At 49.1% G+C, this 15,864-nt stretch overlaps 1 protein-coding gene across 3 annotated transcripts in view; it reads left to right on the top strand.

The window, feature by feature from the left end:
- Positions 1 to 15,864, top strand: part of bcor (BCL6 corepressor) — a 31,611-nt gene that overhangs the window by 8,904 nt on the left and 6,843 nt on the right. For 2 of the 3 annotated variants that reach the window (XM_082508900.1, XM_082508898.1), the window contains exons 3-9: positions 194 to 3,340; positions 4,855 to 4,911; positions 5,485 to 5,644; positions 6,709 to 7,047; positions 8,130 to 8,414; positions 9,697 to 10,022; positions 11,244 to 11,528. In XM_082508900.1, coding sequence (XP_082365026.1) covers positions 194 to 3,340; positions 4,855 to 4,911; positions 5,485 to 5,644; positions 6,709 to 7,047; positions 8,130 to 8,414; positions 9,697 to 10,022; positions 11,244 to 11,528 — 4,599 coding nt within the window. The remainder of the gene's footprint in view (positions 1 to 193; positions 3,341 to 4,854; positions 4,912 to 5,484; positions 5,645 to 6,708; positions 7,048 to 8,129; positions 8,415 to 9,696; positions 10,023 to 11,243; positions 11,529 to 15,864) is intronic. The other variant, XM_082508899.1, reaches the window with a different exon arrangement.

Genomic DNA, 15,864 nt, shown 5'->3' with positions numbered 1-15,864 from the left:
ATAAGTCACTTTAGCAAAAACAAGCCAAGATTTTCTTTTTCAATCTTTAGTAGTATTTTTTCTTTTGTTTTTGTGCTGATGTCAGGATATATATATATATATATATATATATATATATATATATATATATATATATATATATATATATTTTTTTTTTGTGTGCTAATAGATACTTTTTCCTTTGTTGCTGCAGGTGGATGCAAGGTTGACGCCCCTGGCAGCAATGGGGCTGGACCGAAGCACTCTTTTACACGATGGGCTTCATCTCCATGGTGGGGTTGTGTATCCAGGGATCAGAGCACTTCAGGCAGAGAAGGGCAGAGAGGCGCCTGCACTTCCACTTACTTATAACAGGGATGGACTCCCAGAACTCATCTACAAGCCTGATGGCCCTCTGGACAGTCGTAAGACGGCGAATGGATACCTAGGCCTCTATAAGGGCGCTCATCCAAGTCTCCACAAGCCCGTGTTGGTTCCTGGAGCCGAAGGTCTCGGCTTGGAACGCAGAGTAGGGCCTGGAGAGAAAGCATCTGAACTGGGCTTGGCAAGTGCTGGTGGCAGCTACCTCCGCATGCCATGGCTCAGCCCTTACCCCGAAGCGAGCATGTATCCCTTCATGGACACATCCAAGTATGCAGCTCTAAGCATGTACAAAGCCTCTTTGCTCAGCCAACCCAACCCCTATCTTCCCCAGCACCTGGCCTATCCTTCTCTGTGTGCAGCCCAGGGAGGCAGTGTTACCCCTGCTGCAGCGGTCTCTGCTGCTGACAGGCTCTATTATATGCCTCCCTATCCTGCTTCACCCATCTCTTCACCCCTGGTGGCACCACCTATGAGGATTCCTGCAGTCACCGTGGCCCCAACATCACTGGTACACTGCCAAGACAAGGGGCTTGGTGTTGCACCTCCATTTGCACAGCAGCTTCACCAACCCTCACCTCTTTCTCAGCACCATCAAGCTTCTATAGACAGGGACCGCTCACCTAACAGGAGTATCAGACCGAGCAGACCTCCGTCCAGGAAGGGCTCTAGCAACAATATTAATACAAGTAGTATTATTACTAGTGGTATCAGTAGTCTGCCTACTGATTCCTCTCCTCGTGTTTCTTCTCGCCTGCCACAACCTCCCCTTCCTCCTGCTCTCATCGACAATTCACTGGATTTGCAAAGGCCGGTTGCCAGGATAGGACAACCGGTGTCGTCCACTTCCTCAATATCTGCCTCATCCACATCCGCACAGTCCATTCCTCTTACGTTCTCTGTTAGCAGCATGGCATCAGAGCAGCCCTCTCCTGCCCGACCCAGCCCCCACAAATCAAGGCCAAGAGATGGGGCCCCTGAACCCAGAAATGCAGGAGTTGAGAAAAGACCCAGCAGGTCTCCCTCCAAAGCCAGCTCTGAGAGACCAGCTCACCAACCACAGGCAACCAAAGACCCAGCAGAGAAGCCTTTGGATTTGTCTGGAAGAATGCTAGACTTTGGATTGCCCTCCAATGGATTCCCAGTTAAGATGGACACTTCAGGTCCACGTTATGGACTTCCCCCTAACAGAGAGCTCTTAAAAGAAAACCTTTCCCCTTCTCCCCATCCACATTGTGTGGTCAGCAGCACTTCTTCAAAGGTCTCAGACAGACCAGAGATGATCAGCACTTTACACTCCACCTGGGTCGTACCTAGTCCATCACCTTCTCACGCACAGCACACACCGGGCCTGCCCACCTCTCCGAGACCTAATACAGACCTGGGTCTTTCACAAACTAAAGGCTCTTCACCCTCTGTTATCAAAAATAAAGGTCTGGAGAGAGTACTCCCTCAGCAACGTAGCTCATCCTGTCCAAGGATAGAAGAGCCCAACCACTCCTCGACTCAACCATCTGGCACTTCTGTGGTCAACTCCAGGGCTCTTTCTCCCAAACATAATGGTGAGTGGGTCAAACACAGCCCCAGCCAGTCAGAACCTCCACCAGCTGCGGGTCACCACAGAGAGGGAACAGAGAAGCCCTCCCAGACCAGTAAGAGAGCTGAAACAACCCCAGATGTGCCATCTTACAAGAGGCACTGTGTAGAGAACGGTCATCCTCCTGGCCATCTTTACCTTCCACAGAATGAGGCTTATCTAAACCACAGCTTGGCTTATGCCAACAGATACCTACCTTACCCCATCACAGACAACATGACAATACATTCTGTGCCAATTGGAGGAAAAGGCCCAGTTTACCCTCACCCAGTACTGCTGGGCAGCAACAGCCTTTATCCAACCCACCTGGCAGCAAAACACCCTTTACCATACCACAATCTCCCTGGTCCAGGAGGAGAATATCTCACTTATAACTCACAGGAGATGGCCCATCCCTTGATGCAGACACACTCTGACAACAAGCTGGCAGAAAGGGCAGATGCAACACTGAAGTCCCGGGGACAGGAGAAATCTCGGGGAACTGTTGAAGAAGGTGGAAGCCACAGAGATAACAACAGTGGGAAAGAGATAGGCGAAGGAAACCAAATGAAGCCTGACAGGGAAGCTGGAGCACAAGGACAGTGTGGCAGTCAAAGCAAACACCCCTCTTCCTCTTTAACATCCAGAGAAAAGATTGTCTGCATTGACCTTGTACACTCAGACACAGATATGGAGACTACACCATCAGGCCACAAACAACATTCTGCCGAGACCAGCACCAAGGCTTCCCAAAATGAATGTTATCATAGTAACCAAAATCTCACAAAGACTGAGTATGAACCAAAACACCACCTTTCCCTTCCTTATCCAATCCACTCCAGACAGAGTCCTAACCTTAAGCCCAACCACAGTGACAGACAACCAGAAGCTCCCTTTGGGAGAGCAGAGGTTCCCCAGGACACTGGCTGTGCTGGGGCAACATCTAGCATATCCCCAGCTTCTCCGTGCCTGGTTGCCCAAGCAGAGGAGAGCTGCGAGGAGCAGAGCCCCAGCCCAGACCTTGAAGACCAAGATCAGAGCACCTTGCGCTGTGCTCGAACATCAGGGGAGCGCAGCTCTGGTAGGGACAAAGGGGACAGGGGGGACAGCAGAATTTCTCGCCTTACACAACACTGCACAGATATGGTGAAGAAATCAGACCTGGAAAAAGTCCCCAAGAGAGAGACTGAAAAAGAAGACAGTATTGTTGACCTGGGGGAGTCTCAGGGAGAAGGGGATGAGGAAGAAGACGGTAGCCAGACTTCATCTAAAAACTCTCGTAGATCCAGCCTGGCCAAAAGGATTGCTAACTCCTCAGGCTACGTTGGCGACCGCTTTAAATGTGTCACCACTGAGCTATATGCTGACTCGAGCAAGCTGAGCCGTGAACAGAGAGCTCTGCAGGTAAGGCTGCAAACAACTGTGCACGTTTGTGTATACATGCAATACGTAATGAACTGGGTTTAAGATAATTGATGGGATGGGGAGAGGTTGTTATGAGCAACTTTTCTTATGTGCAGACATTTCAGACATACTTTGATTTCTAACATCCACACAGGAATAAAACCTCAAAGGCCACTCTCAGTTTTCCCCTGCTGCAATATTCAGATCAGCCTATAGAGCACACCTTGCATGGAATTGGCATACTTTGCATACAATATAATTGCTGTCACGCTACTGTCCTGGCCGTAGATTTGATTGTCCCTTTATAGTTTATCATTGTCTTAGGGATCTGGCCAGTCGAGACCCTCCTTAATGGGGTGGCAGTTCAAAGGTTAACCAGAGCTGCTATCTTTGTATGTTGATTAGTGAGCAGCCATTGTAAAGGTTATTTCTGTGCGTGTGTGCGTGTTTGTGTCTCCGTATGTGCTTGTCCTTGTGTGACTGCCTTGGGGCTAAAGCATGTTAGTGCTGAGTGTGCTAAAGAGACATGTACAGTAGTTTGGGAGAATGACTGTGGCACCCTCACAGTTCACACTGCCTTTGGCTACGCTTAACCCCAAGGTTAGGGCCAGTGGAGGGCTTGCAGTGTGCTTAACAACCAACAGCTGCCCTCTTCAGGGTTTCTCTAAGGCTTTCTGCATGCCCCCATCTGCCATTCACTATCCTCACCCAACCCACCTCCCTCCAATGGCCTGTCCTGCCTGGTTGCTGTCTAAGGTCATAATTCTCCTCATCCCCGCTCCCGCCATTGGCTAAAATACCAGCCCTCCTAACAAAGATCACATGACCTCTATAAACATACTATTACAGTAGTATCACCTACATTTAGCTATTATCCACTGTCATTCATACATGCACACTGAGCTATTCATTTCAAACTGTTTATGTCTTTTGGGGTTGCCTTTTGCTCAATGCTGAGCACAGAAACACAAAGACACACTATGCTATATTATCCACTGGCTCAGGGGCAGAAATGTTAATAGGTTGCACATGTCTGTCTATGTTGTGAATGCACCTTAGAAAACTGTGGTTTTTGTCTTTTGTCATGCTTGTCAATCCACAGCTGCAACTCAAAGCTATCAAACACTGGATTTCTGGATGCGTAAAAAAAAATCAGATGTGGTCTGCTTGGATCACCCCCCTGCCGCCAAAAAAAGAAAGCAAGCAAGACAGCTGAAACTGAATTGGTGTCATCAATTATACCTCAAATGCCCGTGTTATTTCCATTCAAATTTTCCAATTTGTCACTGGTGCAGTTCAGAGATTATTTGATGGTTTTGATGCAGTGTTAATTGACCTGTTGATTCACTTTAATTTGATTGTTATTTTTGTTGGGATTGTGGCTACCTGTTCTGTGTAAAAGAAACATGTGGAGAAACGTAACGTAAATTCATTTATTTAAAAAAAAAGAAAAAGAAAAAGATGAAATGCTGGACAGATATATTGAGCCCCCCCCCCCCGTTCTAATTGCTTAGATGGAAGTCATATCACGAGAGGGGAGTAATATAAGTCAACCTGCAGCTAACTGGGAGGTCAGTTCTTTACATTTCTTATCACATCTGCCTCTGACGGGCTCTGTCTCCTTTGTACTGTGTATCGCTGCACACTTCTTTTTTTATTTTTCCCCTCCCCACTCCCTTCTTTCCTTCTTCCCTCCTTTTCATCTCCTCTCTCCGCCTCAGGGCTTAGATGTATATGTTTCCAAGCCATGTTTATGTTTCAGGAAGGGAGAAGCCAGGATTTAAGCCCCAGAGCGCATGGACTGACAGTGGCTGCAGTAGTCTAACCTGTGTCTTGACGCCGTGCTTGTGATTTATCTGTCCTCCTTTGTGTCCTGCGTGTATTTGTGTGCGTATGTGTGTTGTGAGTGTGTGTGTGTGTGTGGGGGGGGGGGGGGGGGGAGTGGGGGGAGGTTAATTCTTTTGGCATATTCTTCTTTTGTTTTTTAAGACGATGTGATTTCTCATGCTTTTTTTTTTTTTTTTTGCTTGTGTAGCTGTTGAGGCCAGATTTAGGCTTAGAGAGGTGCGTGTGTGTGCGCGGCATGGGCAGATGATGAGTGGTTTTCATGGGTTTTCTCTGCATTTTTGTGTGTGTATGCACAGCGGGCAATGATGCGGTTCTCGGAGCTGGAGCTGAAGGAGAAGGAGGGCAGCGGTGTGTGTATGACTGCCTCGGCAGCAGGACGGGAGCTGGCAGACGGCCAGTGCGGAGAGAGAGTGCTGGAGTACTGCCAACACACCACCAGGCAGGGAGAGAGGGAGGGTGAGTAACCCAGCACCACACACACACACATATACACAAGGCATGCACACACATACATGCAGACACTCTGCAAATGAACACTCACAAAAAAAAAGGGACACGCACGCAAACAATAGGAGCGTACACACTCGCTCTCATGCACTTGCAGCAAATGCTGAGGCAAGACCGGGTCACTCTAAAAAAAGACACTCTTCCACTCACACACAGAGACACAGACACACACACACAAGCGTGTCCGTGTGTGCACGCACTTTTACACAAGCTAGGCAGCGCAAGCCAATGAGCGGGCAAGAGAGACAGCGAGGGGGAGTTTTATTTTCAAGAAGCCTTTTGTGCTTATCTGCGCAGAGAGACGATGGCGAGGGGAGGGCAATGGGGGAGAAGGAGGGGCAGGGAGTGCGTGAGTGAAAGCTGTGGTGGGGGGGGGGGAGTTGGTGGGTGAAAGCGGATGGGAGAGCGCAACGGAAAGAGCGGGGTGGGGTGGGGAGCGGGGTAGTTACATTGGCTGGCAGCCCAGCTGTGTGTTGGAGCGAGGCCGCAGCTGACGTGTGAGCCTAATTATGGCATGGAGAGAGACAGAGAGGGAGTCGACGACGAGAGAGGGGAAGGAAAAGGGGGGGGGGGGGGGGTAGAGTCACGCTCTGTGTGAGAAGGGCGTGGTGCGGTCATGGAGGGGGGGGCAGGGAGATGACGAAAAGAGGGAGAGGGAAGAGGGATGGGAGTCACCATGCACAACATGTGCGCAGGATGTTTTCGTGCCTCTCTCTGCTGGAAGTGTGCACGGCTGCACTGAACCATCAGGCCGCTGGCTCGGCTCGCATCAGATTAAAAAGTCTTTAACTCATCAAAGTTTTACTGCCTGTCTTTAAAGCAGAATAAAAGCGGGCTGGTGTTTAACTGGCATTCTCGCTCCGTCAACCCCCACCAACCACACCTTGTGTCACCCTGTTTCCCTGCTTGTTTTCTGTCTGAAATCTCTTCCCGTGTGTCTGCACCCTTCCCATCATCTTATGTTTATATTTCCTCTGTTCGCTTCATGTCCCCGTCTTCTCTGCTTTGCTCAGGTGTCCGGCCGGCATACACAAACAACAGAGTTCCAGTCCTTCAGAGGTGTGGAGGGCAGAGGGAGCCTTTATCCCATCCTCATGAAGCCCAAGATGGGGCCAGAGGTCCGGGCCAAGGAGGGCTAAAGGATGGTGTCAGGAAGGGGATGAAAGAGTGCGAGGAAGGTCACTGTATGCCACCCACACTGACGCCATCAAAGGGCTTTCCCGACGAGAGGACTAGCCCTGGCTTTGGGGTCACCAGGAAACGCCCCCTTGGCCTCAAAGCGGAGGACGAGGACACAGAGATGGAGGGAGAAAGGGTGATCCACTTGGAGAAAAGAGCCAAGCTTTGTACGGGTGAGAATTTCACAAACAAGCGTGCATCTCGCATGCCTCAAATAGCATCCCCCTTCTGCTCTTCATCCGCTCTCCATGCATCCTTAGAATTCCGCCCAGTTAGTTTTCCTTCACCGTGTGATGCCGAGCACCGTTTCATCCCTTGTTCTTTTTTTAAAAAATCCCACTTTTATAATCACTACTTCCATCCCAATCAATTCCACCTCACATCCGTTCCATCACAACACGCTCTTCCTCCCCTTTCCTGCTCTCTGTCCTGTGTTTCGCTCTGTGTGGCAGCCAGCTCTGAGAAGTGTTTAATCCTGCCTTTGAGTGGAGTGCGAGAGAAGCGACGAAGAGGGACAGCTATTCCCTCTGTCTCTCTCTCTCTCTCTTCTTTCAGCACTGCCGTTCCTTCGCTGTGCTTACCCACCCTCTTCAAAGCTGCTCTTTTCTTCTCTTTTCATCTCCTTTCTTTTTTCCCTCATCTGTTTGGGTTTCCTTTTTATTTCTTTTCTCGCTGGCATGCGGTATCGTGCTTGTTCTCCTCGGCACTGGCAGACGAGTCAAATACCCGTCCCCTGTGAATTTCATGGGGGAGAACCCTCCCTCTGCTTTTCCAGCCTTTATTGCTTTGTTTCTCCACCCGACTCTTGACTTCTCTCCCCTTTCACTCCGCAATCTGTCTGCTCTACATCCTGCTCCCTGCCTCTCTTGCCTGGGTGTGTGTCATATGTAAGGCTTAGATGGGGTTTTACCAGCCATAAGAATGTCCTGATTAATGGCCTTTGTTCTCTGTGCTCTGTTGCTTGCATGTCAATATCTACAGTAGTTCTGCACGTTGCAGACGGTGACAATGACGGCTTTAGAAAGCAGAAAACCTTTTAATCCAAATGTCAACTCAGAGACACTTAGAAGAAATCTTTTAAGTAGCTCATAATGCACTTTTCAGACTACCTAGCGTTTTTTTTTTTTAAAATGACCTTTTAATAATAACCGAGGCTCGAGAGCTTGCTCTTCACATCTTTGCATCGAGGTTTAAACGCAAAAACCATCAAACTGTTGCGTTTCAAGCAACATTCTGTGTTTGTGTTCATCTGCAGACGAGCGTGAGAAAGCCAGTGCGGACGACGACGACGACGAGGAGGTGCGGAAGCTTAAGGTCTGCATAGAGCTCAAGGGACTGCGACTCAGCAAGCCCGCCGCGGGCGCTGCTTCACCTGATGGGTCCCAAATCAAGCAAGAGAGGGCATGGCCTCAGCCCCGATTGGTTAGCCCTACCCAGGGCCTGCGCGAGCGCAAGATCAGGCCCGGCGAGCACGAGGACAGAGCCGCGGCGCAGAGAAGCGAGATCAACAGGAAATGGGGCTGCGAGAAGCTGCCTAATGGTAAGAGTGAACCACCAGCCGTACAAACCGCCGAGTTCAGCTAGGGTAACGGAAATCTATCTTTGGCTCACGTTTCACTTTCTTGTTGAGCAGTCTGTCTTTAGGGGATTTCCCAAAAGCTGTCAGGGAGCACGGGGGGGGGGGGAGATTCTTCCTCTTGCCAGGGTAAAGGCTTGAGGAATCAAAAAAAAGGGGGGACGCAGAGAACCACAAGATAAAATGCCTCTCACCACCCTCCCGGTGCGCAAAGATTTTGGCTTTTTCTTTCATGTTCAGCTGATCTACAGCGGGGTCTCTGTGAGGACGATTAAAAAGCAAATGAGGGGAAGTGGCTGGTGGAGGTATGTGTAGGCAGGTGGAGTGTGACTAATGTGTGATCAATGATTTTCTTTTTCTTTCCCCTTTGTTGGGTGTGTGAGGTAGAGGGGTCTTACTAAAGCCAGGGCTTTCCCTTATGAGAAACGCAAAATGGCGTCTCCGAGGCAGAAGAGAGAATAAAAGAGCAGTGGAGAGATTAAAGGAAGTGAATAAAGCAGAAGAGGGTTTGAGTATTTTTCTGTAGAAACCACAGACCATTACTGGGCACTGATTCTTTTTTTTTTTTTTTAAATAATATACATTTATTTAATTACCTCTCACCTCTCATGACTGTGACAACGGTTGTGTTGATAATGACTGTGGTTATTCCACTGTGTCTGTGTGTTGTTTTTTTCTTTTTTTTCCCCTTCAGAAAACCACTAGTCACATGAAATGCATGAATCTGCCTGTTAAGGATATTGCATTGTAAAAAGCTGTTGTCTCTGCAACAAATTGCTGTTATTAAATTGTTATTCTAAAAGTTGTACTGCAGCAGAAATCAGACCTAGACCAGATCGCCAAGTAGATTAAAGCGGGTTTGCAACGATCCTTAGGAGCAAATGTATTTCCAATAAGCTTTTCGACATTGAGGTTTCAAGGGCAGCTTTTTTATTTTTGTGTAAATATGTACTATAAGAGGCTGAAACCAGACAGTGCCACATTTGTTTAAGGAGATTACTCCTAGCCGTGTCCTTGCTGCAGTGAAGAAGTGCACAGGAATCACTATAGCGGTGTTTATGCGAGCTTGCGTGCGAGAGTGTGTGTTTTTTATTTATAATTTTTTTTTCCCTGGGCGAGCAGGCATGCTGCGCTCCCAGACAGCTCTGTGTGCTCATTAATAAACCAACAGAGGGTGAGAGATGGCCTTGCAATACTTTCCTATCCTCGCACTCGCTCACTCTGCCTTCCTCTTTTCCTTCTCCAGGAGTAGCTGCTGCCGTCGCTCCCCTCCCCCCCAGCCAGCTGAAGGACAGAGCGCACCCGCCGAACCCCTTCTCAGGTGACCGTGGCCTCAAGGAGTCCAGGAGGGGCCCCCCCTCTCCGGCCCCAGAACAGTCCGTGGGAGGCACCCCTCCCCTCAAGGTCCGTCGCCATAGTGACACGGACAAACCCAAGGGCAAGCGGCCGTGCAAGACCAAACACACCAGCCAGAGGGAGCGAGAGCGGGAGAGGGAGAAAAGGAAAGAGGCAGCCGCCAGCAGCCCGGGCCAGCGTTGCGGGACTGAGCTGGGAAAAGCTGAGGATGACAAGGTGAGTGCGACCAAGACGCAGGCGTCTGGATGTTTGCAGCGGCAGACTCTGTTTCAGTATGCCTGTTGGCGCCTCTGATTATGCAGCTGGGGACGGGAGGGAGGGACTGAGGAAGGAAGTATGTTTACAATGTTTAGAGGACTGCTGGAGCTTTGACCTCCCCGCGCCCTCAGCGGCTCCCTGCGGAGGGCCCCGCATGCATGTGTTTGTGTCTCTGGCCTTAATTGTCGAACGCGTGTCATCTTTTTGTGTGTGTGTGTGTGTGTGTGTGTGGGTAGGTGAGAGACAGGGGTGCGAGTGTCTGCGTGTTCGCAAGCATTCAAAAACCCTGGAGCAATTATATATCACACTCACTCCTGAACACAAAGCTACACACACGCACACTTTCTCGCACTCGCACAATGAGGAATGTGGCAGCTACGACTGAGCGTTTGAAACGCCGAGTTCAAAAGGAGGAGGGAGGGGGGAGAGCACGGGGGAAAAATTGAGCGGAAAAAAAAAAGAAAAAAGAAGGCGAGTCGTTTTCCGCCCGTGCTGCTCTCCTCCCCTGCTCCTCCTCAGCCTGACAGCTGCTTCGACATGGAATTCCACTGAGAGGGCTCGCAGTGTTCGCACACACTCAGTCAGACACGCACACACTCAAGCAGGCAACTCCCTCTCTCGTGTGTTGTGTTCAGAGGGCTCTGTTGGTTTAGCAGTTAAAGAAAAGTGGCGTGCCAACCTGCACTGTTTTAGGGCGTGAAAGCTTTGTGTGTGAGTGTGTGTGTGTGTGTGTTTTCAGCGATGCATAGCGTATCTCCCAGACACAATAGTCATATATAAACACAGATGTTGTTGATAAAAAATCTATCTGAGTGTGTGTATATATAGAGTAGGTATGCTGTTAAAGAGGTAGTTTGGAAGTCATGTGAGGATAAGTGGGGTGGGGGGGTCTAAACACATGGCTTAAGAACAGATTTGAGCTTCAAATTTCAGTATGAATTTTGGGCCCTGATTTGAATACTTAAACCACCTTTTTAATTGATTCTCCTTTTAACTTATTTAAAAAAGTGGATATCATTTCCTGTGCATGGATGCACATTTTAATTTCCCTCCGTGCGCGTGTGCGTAGTCTCATCCCTGTCCCCTTGGATGCTCGTGCTCGTGTGTGTCTGTCAATGTCCCGTCTGCTTCGTGGCAGGGACTGTAACGCTCTCTCCCCATCTCTCACTCTCTCCTCAGCTGAGTGAGCAGTGCAGCGCTCCGAGGAAGAGAGCCGCTTCTCCTAATCATTATCCCTGCTCTCCAGTCAAGCCCTGCTCCCCCACCGCGCTCTGTCCACCCTCCCTGCAGCTCCAGGCTAATGACAGAGCGGGCGGTGTTCCACCAGAGCCGGCGGGCTTGCACAGAACCCCCCCTGCCGAGCCCTCCGTGGTGCGTCCGATCCCGCCAGAGGCTCGTCGGCTGATTGTGAACAAGAACGCCGGGGAGACGCTCCTTCAGAGAGCAGCGCGACTGGGCTACGAGGTAATAGGCTTCAGTCGAAGTCATCCTCCCTTCTTATCTGCTTTCTCTCTTCGCAATTTACACCCTCAGACTTTGTCTTTTCCAAATCTCTCGCTTTCTCTCTCCCTTCTTAAATTGAGCTCATTTTCTCCACCTACTTTGTTCCTGTCTGTGACTCTGCCAAACGTCGCTTTACTCTTTTTTTTTTTTTTTTCCCCTTCTCAGAGTTTTTGAGATTCTTCTTTCATCTGTCCTATTCTTCCTCTTCTTCCTTCTTGTATGATTTCCTCCTATTTCGCCCTCACTCGCGATTTCTACTTCAAATGCTCCATCTTTTCGGCTCGCCCGCTCTACTCTTTCTCTCTCTCAGGTTTCCGCTCTCTCCCTCCCCCCCTTTCCTCTCAGCGCTCTCTTTCTCTTCCTCTCTTTGTGACTCAGATTGTCGTTGGCACCCCTCCTCTTCCCCACAAGTGCGCACACACACACACACAGCCTCCCCTCTTCTCGCCTCGCTCCGCTCTCACATCTCATTAATTTTCCGTGAGGCGAAGTGTGACACACACCCCGGCGCGCACACACGCACAGAAACGAGCACGCGCAGGCAGCATGAAGGGATCGGTGGGATCATTATGCGCAGACTGATGCTCGCTGCCTCTCCGTAGCATCGGGAGATTTTTTTTTCTTTGCTGCCGATCATTTGCTCCTAAACCAGATCCTCATTCTCCCCACACGCAAGAAAGAATGAGACTTGTGTATATTTTACCGACTCTTTCTCGCTCTCTCGCAACTCCCATTGCTCCGAAAGCTTTTAATTAAAGTTGGATGGCCCGCTCTCTCGTTCTCCCTCATCCCCCGTGTTTCTCTTCGCGAGCCTAAACGTTTCTCCCCCTTGTTGACAGATGTTACAAATTGATTTATTGATCTGAGTAGTTTTAATGCTACTTGAGCTGCGGATTCCTGCTCTCTCTGTGTGTGTGTGTGTGTGTGTGTGTGTGTGTGTGTGCTCCTGTATGCGTGTCCACTCCTTCGGTATCTCCTTTGATGCCGCCTGTGTGCGTGCGTGATAATTTTTATCACCAGCAGAGGAATCTTCTCAGAAACTGTAAATAGGTGTGGGTTTCTTTTGTTGCTCATTCATGAGTTGCTTTATGGTTGTGTGTGTGTTTGGACACGTTTATGATGATGAGGTACGTGCGCGCGCGCGCGTGTGTGTGTGTCAGTGATTATGTGTGTGAGTCTGAATGGGAGAGAGCGAGAGTGTGAATGAGAGGTAAGCACTGGGAGTATAATCGCGTTCTAATGGCCCTCTAATGTGCCGTGGTGACTGTGGTTAGCAGTGGCGGCGGCTGTTTTTCTCCCTGGCTCGCTCGCTCGCTCTCTCTCACTCACACACACACACTCTCACACACACAGATACACGCGCACGAACAGGGTGCAGCGCAGCAGCAGGGTTCAGTCAGCCGTGCTGGAGAGAAGCTGGCTCGTCTCTCTGATTTATGCGTCTCTCTCGAACGTTTTTTTTCCCTCCCTCTCCTTCTTTTTTTTTTTTCATTCCCCCTTCGCATTTTTCCCTTCCTGCGCTCTGCATGTGGAGAGGGAATGAAGGAGGAGGGAGGAGAAAACCTGAGACTACACAAACAAGGCACTGACCGCTGCGCAAACAACCCCCTCTCTCCCACCCTTTCTTTCTCTCTCTCTCTCTCTCTCTCTCTCTCTCTCTCTCTCTCTCTCTCTCTCTCTCTCAGGAAGCTCGTCTCTCACTGCCTGTGTGCGATAAGCCTGGGGCAGGCCCCTGGGGCTCCCACACATGCACACACAAGGACGTGCTCAGGAACACACACACCAACTATGCATAAAGCCTAACACACACACACACACACACTTGCATACAAGCCTGTAGATGCGTACAGCGCTTGTCTCACGCTGGTGTTTAAGCGCCGCGAGCTCTGGGCTTATCACATGCAGGCAGAGAGATATGAGGGCCTGCGAGACGGAGGCACGCACACGAACACAGCTCACATGCCGATTATGAGCATGCGACGGAATACGTGCGCGCACGCACACACGCACGTTCTGACCCAGTAAGCACATGCACAGGCATCCTGACATGTTTCTTCTCCATATGCCACACAGACAAGGCGACTCTCGGCGTTCGCTATCGCACACCCACATAGACCTGAACATGCAAATTCAGTGTCTCCTCATGCACGCACAAGCCACTAAATACACCGCTGCATCTTTTTTGTGTGCGTGTTTGTGTGTAAATCGGCACATGCAGGATGCAGAATCACCTCATGCATGCGATTTTAGCACACATGCACTTCTCCGTGCTGTTCTCGCTGCCCGGGCCGACACTGTGCATATTTCACGTTCATTTAGTTTTGCAATCCGTGCCTCTGCACATGAAAGCCCACTCTCTCTCTCTTTCTCTCTCTCTCTTCCTTCCTCCCTCACTCCCCTTTTATTCTCTCGCTCTCCCTCGCTCTCCGAGCATTTGAAATGGTAATGAGCAGAGATTCTGCGGATGTCTTCATCCCTCTAGTGCTGGGGCTCGGGGCCCCTCAGCTCTCTGCCCATTGAAAGCTCAGATAAAGGTGCAATCTGTCATTTATTCTCCCCATGAATCGCTTCTGATTTTTCTCCTCAAATCCATGTATGATCCAAGCAAAGAGGAAAAAACTGGATTGCATTTTAAGTGCGTAGTTGGACCAGAAAGCGTGATGGAAAAACTTGGAAAATGAAATCACTGTGATCAGTGGTTTTTGTGGTAAAGTACATCCACAGTGACTTAAAGTTCAGCTTTGACCGATGGCAAGCAGTCCCGACAGTGCTGACCTTTGATGGAACTACAGACCAAAAAGTCCAAAATTTAACACGTTATCACACTAACTGTATTGCATTTCATTAAACAGACTAATACTGCACATCTCTTTAACTAAACAATTTTAAGCTGAGGTCGTTAGGGTCGTTAGCTTACTCGTCGCAGGCCAGCTAGCTATGACAACTGCTTTGGCGGGTTCGCACCATCATGTTGTTGGGTAGTAGCAGTATCGCTTGCTAACTAGAGCTAGTTAGCAAAAGATTGCTAACTAGCTTCGGACGTAACATCAACGTTTTTTGCAAACTTACATTTGCACTCTGTCATCTTCTGATCCAACGAAATACCAATAGCTACTAATCTCTGAGTGACAAAGGATTATGCTTTCCGTATCCACAAGCCTGCTTGGGTCCAAGTAATATAAATTTCATCATCAGACGGTGAGTGTGAAGTTCCGTGGGGGCGTCTGCGTCTACCTGCTTTTGGTGACTGCAAGGAGAATTTACATTACAGTGCAGCAGCTACGCATGCTCACAAAGTGGTGGACTTCAAAGAAGCATAAAGCAGGGGTTATATTTCCGAGTCTGCTTGGGACTTGACGTAAATTTCATCATCAGACGGTTAGCATGAGGGTCTGAGGATTCAGTACAACTCGACTGAAACGAGACGAGTCGCCCCCTGCTGGTTATTAGCAAAACATTTTGGGCCGTCTATGTCTAATATACAGAATATGGTAAACAATAACACAACTGTAAACGGTTATTGCAAGACCATTCGCATACCACAGGGTATGCATGTGCAGCAGGCAACGGCACAACAGGATTGACGAAATTCAAGACAAGGTTTCGTTTTTCCGCCTGGACTACCAACGAGGTGGAAGGTAGAAGCGGCAACAAGAAAACCAAAACAGACTTTGCGGTGTTGCAGAGAAAATGTAAGGACAGTGGCAGGACCATTTTTCATCGTTAGTAAAAGCCACTGGCATTGGCACAAGAAGGACGACCTCAAAAGAAAAGTACGCAAGCTTAGCTGTTATGGTTTGATCAGTGAACGCGGGTGTTGCGTTATCATTGTTTGTCCAGATTAAAACAATATCTCATTATTTTCACACAAAGGTTGGGTCAGCAGAGCTTCCATAGGTTTATTTTCGGGGCTCTTAAACCGGCCGAAGATTTTGGACAGCGGATGTGAAAGCAGAAGTTTTAAAATGAAACTGGATTAGTGTGGACGTACCCATTTAAAAGACACCTGTGGAGAAGCTTTAATGTGCAGGTTACTGATGAGAATGGGACATCCTCCTGTTTTTCATTCTTCTTTTTAAATTGGCTTAAATAGCATATGTGTGGCTGAGTGTGAGATTAAGTCTGACTGACATCATGAGTAGTTGCATACTGAGGCTTCCCGTCTCCCTCCAGCGGTGCCATTCTAGGAGGGCCGGGCTTTCACGCACACTTTACACATGCACTCAATCATCCGCACATTTCACTTTTCTGAGCACGCACAAACTTTGCTGCCTAGACTTCATCATTCAAAGGAAAG

This window comes from Aulonocara stuartgranti (genome assembly GCF_965226115.1).
Source record: "Aulonocara stuartgranti genome assembly, chromosome: 16".
Taxonomy (NCBI): Eukaryota; Metazoa; Chordata; class Actinopteri; order Cichliformes; family Cichlidae; genus Aulonocara; species Aulonocara stuartgranti.
Note: the sequence above shows the minus strand (reverse complement) of the source record. Positions and strands in the feature narration are given on the sequence as shown.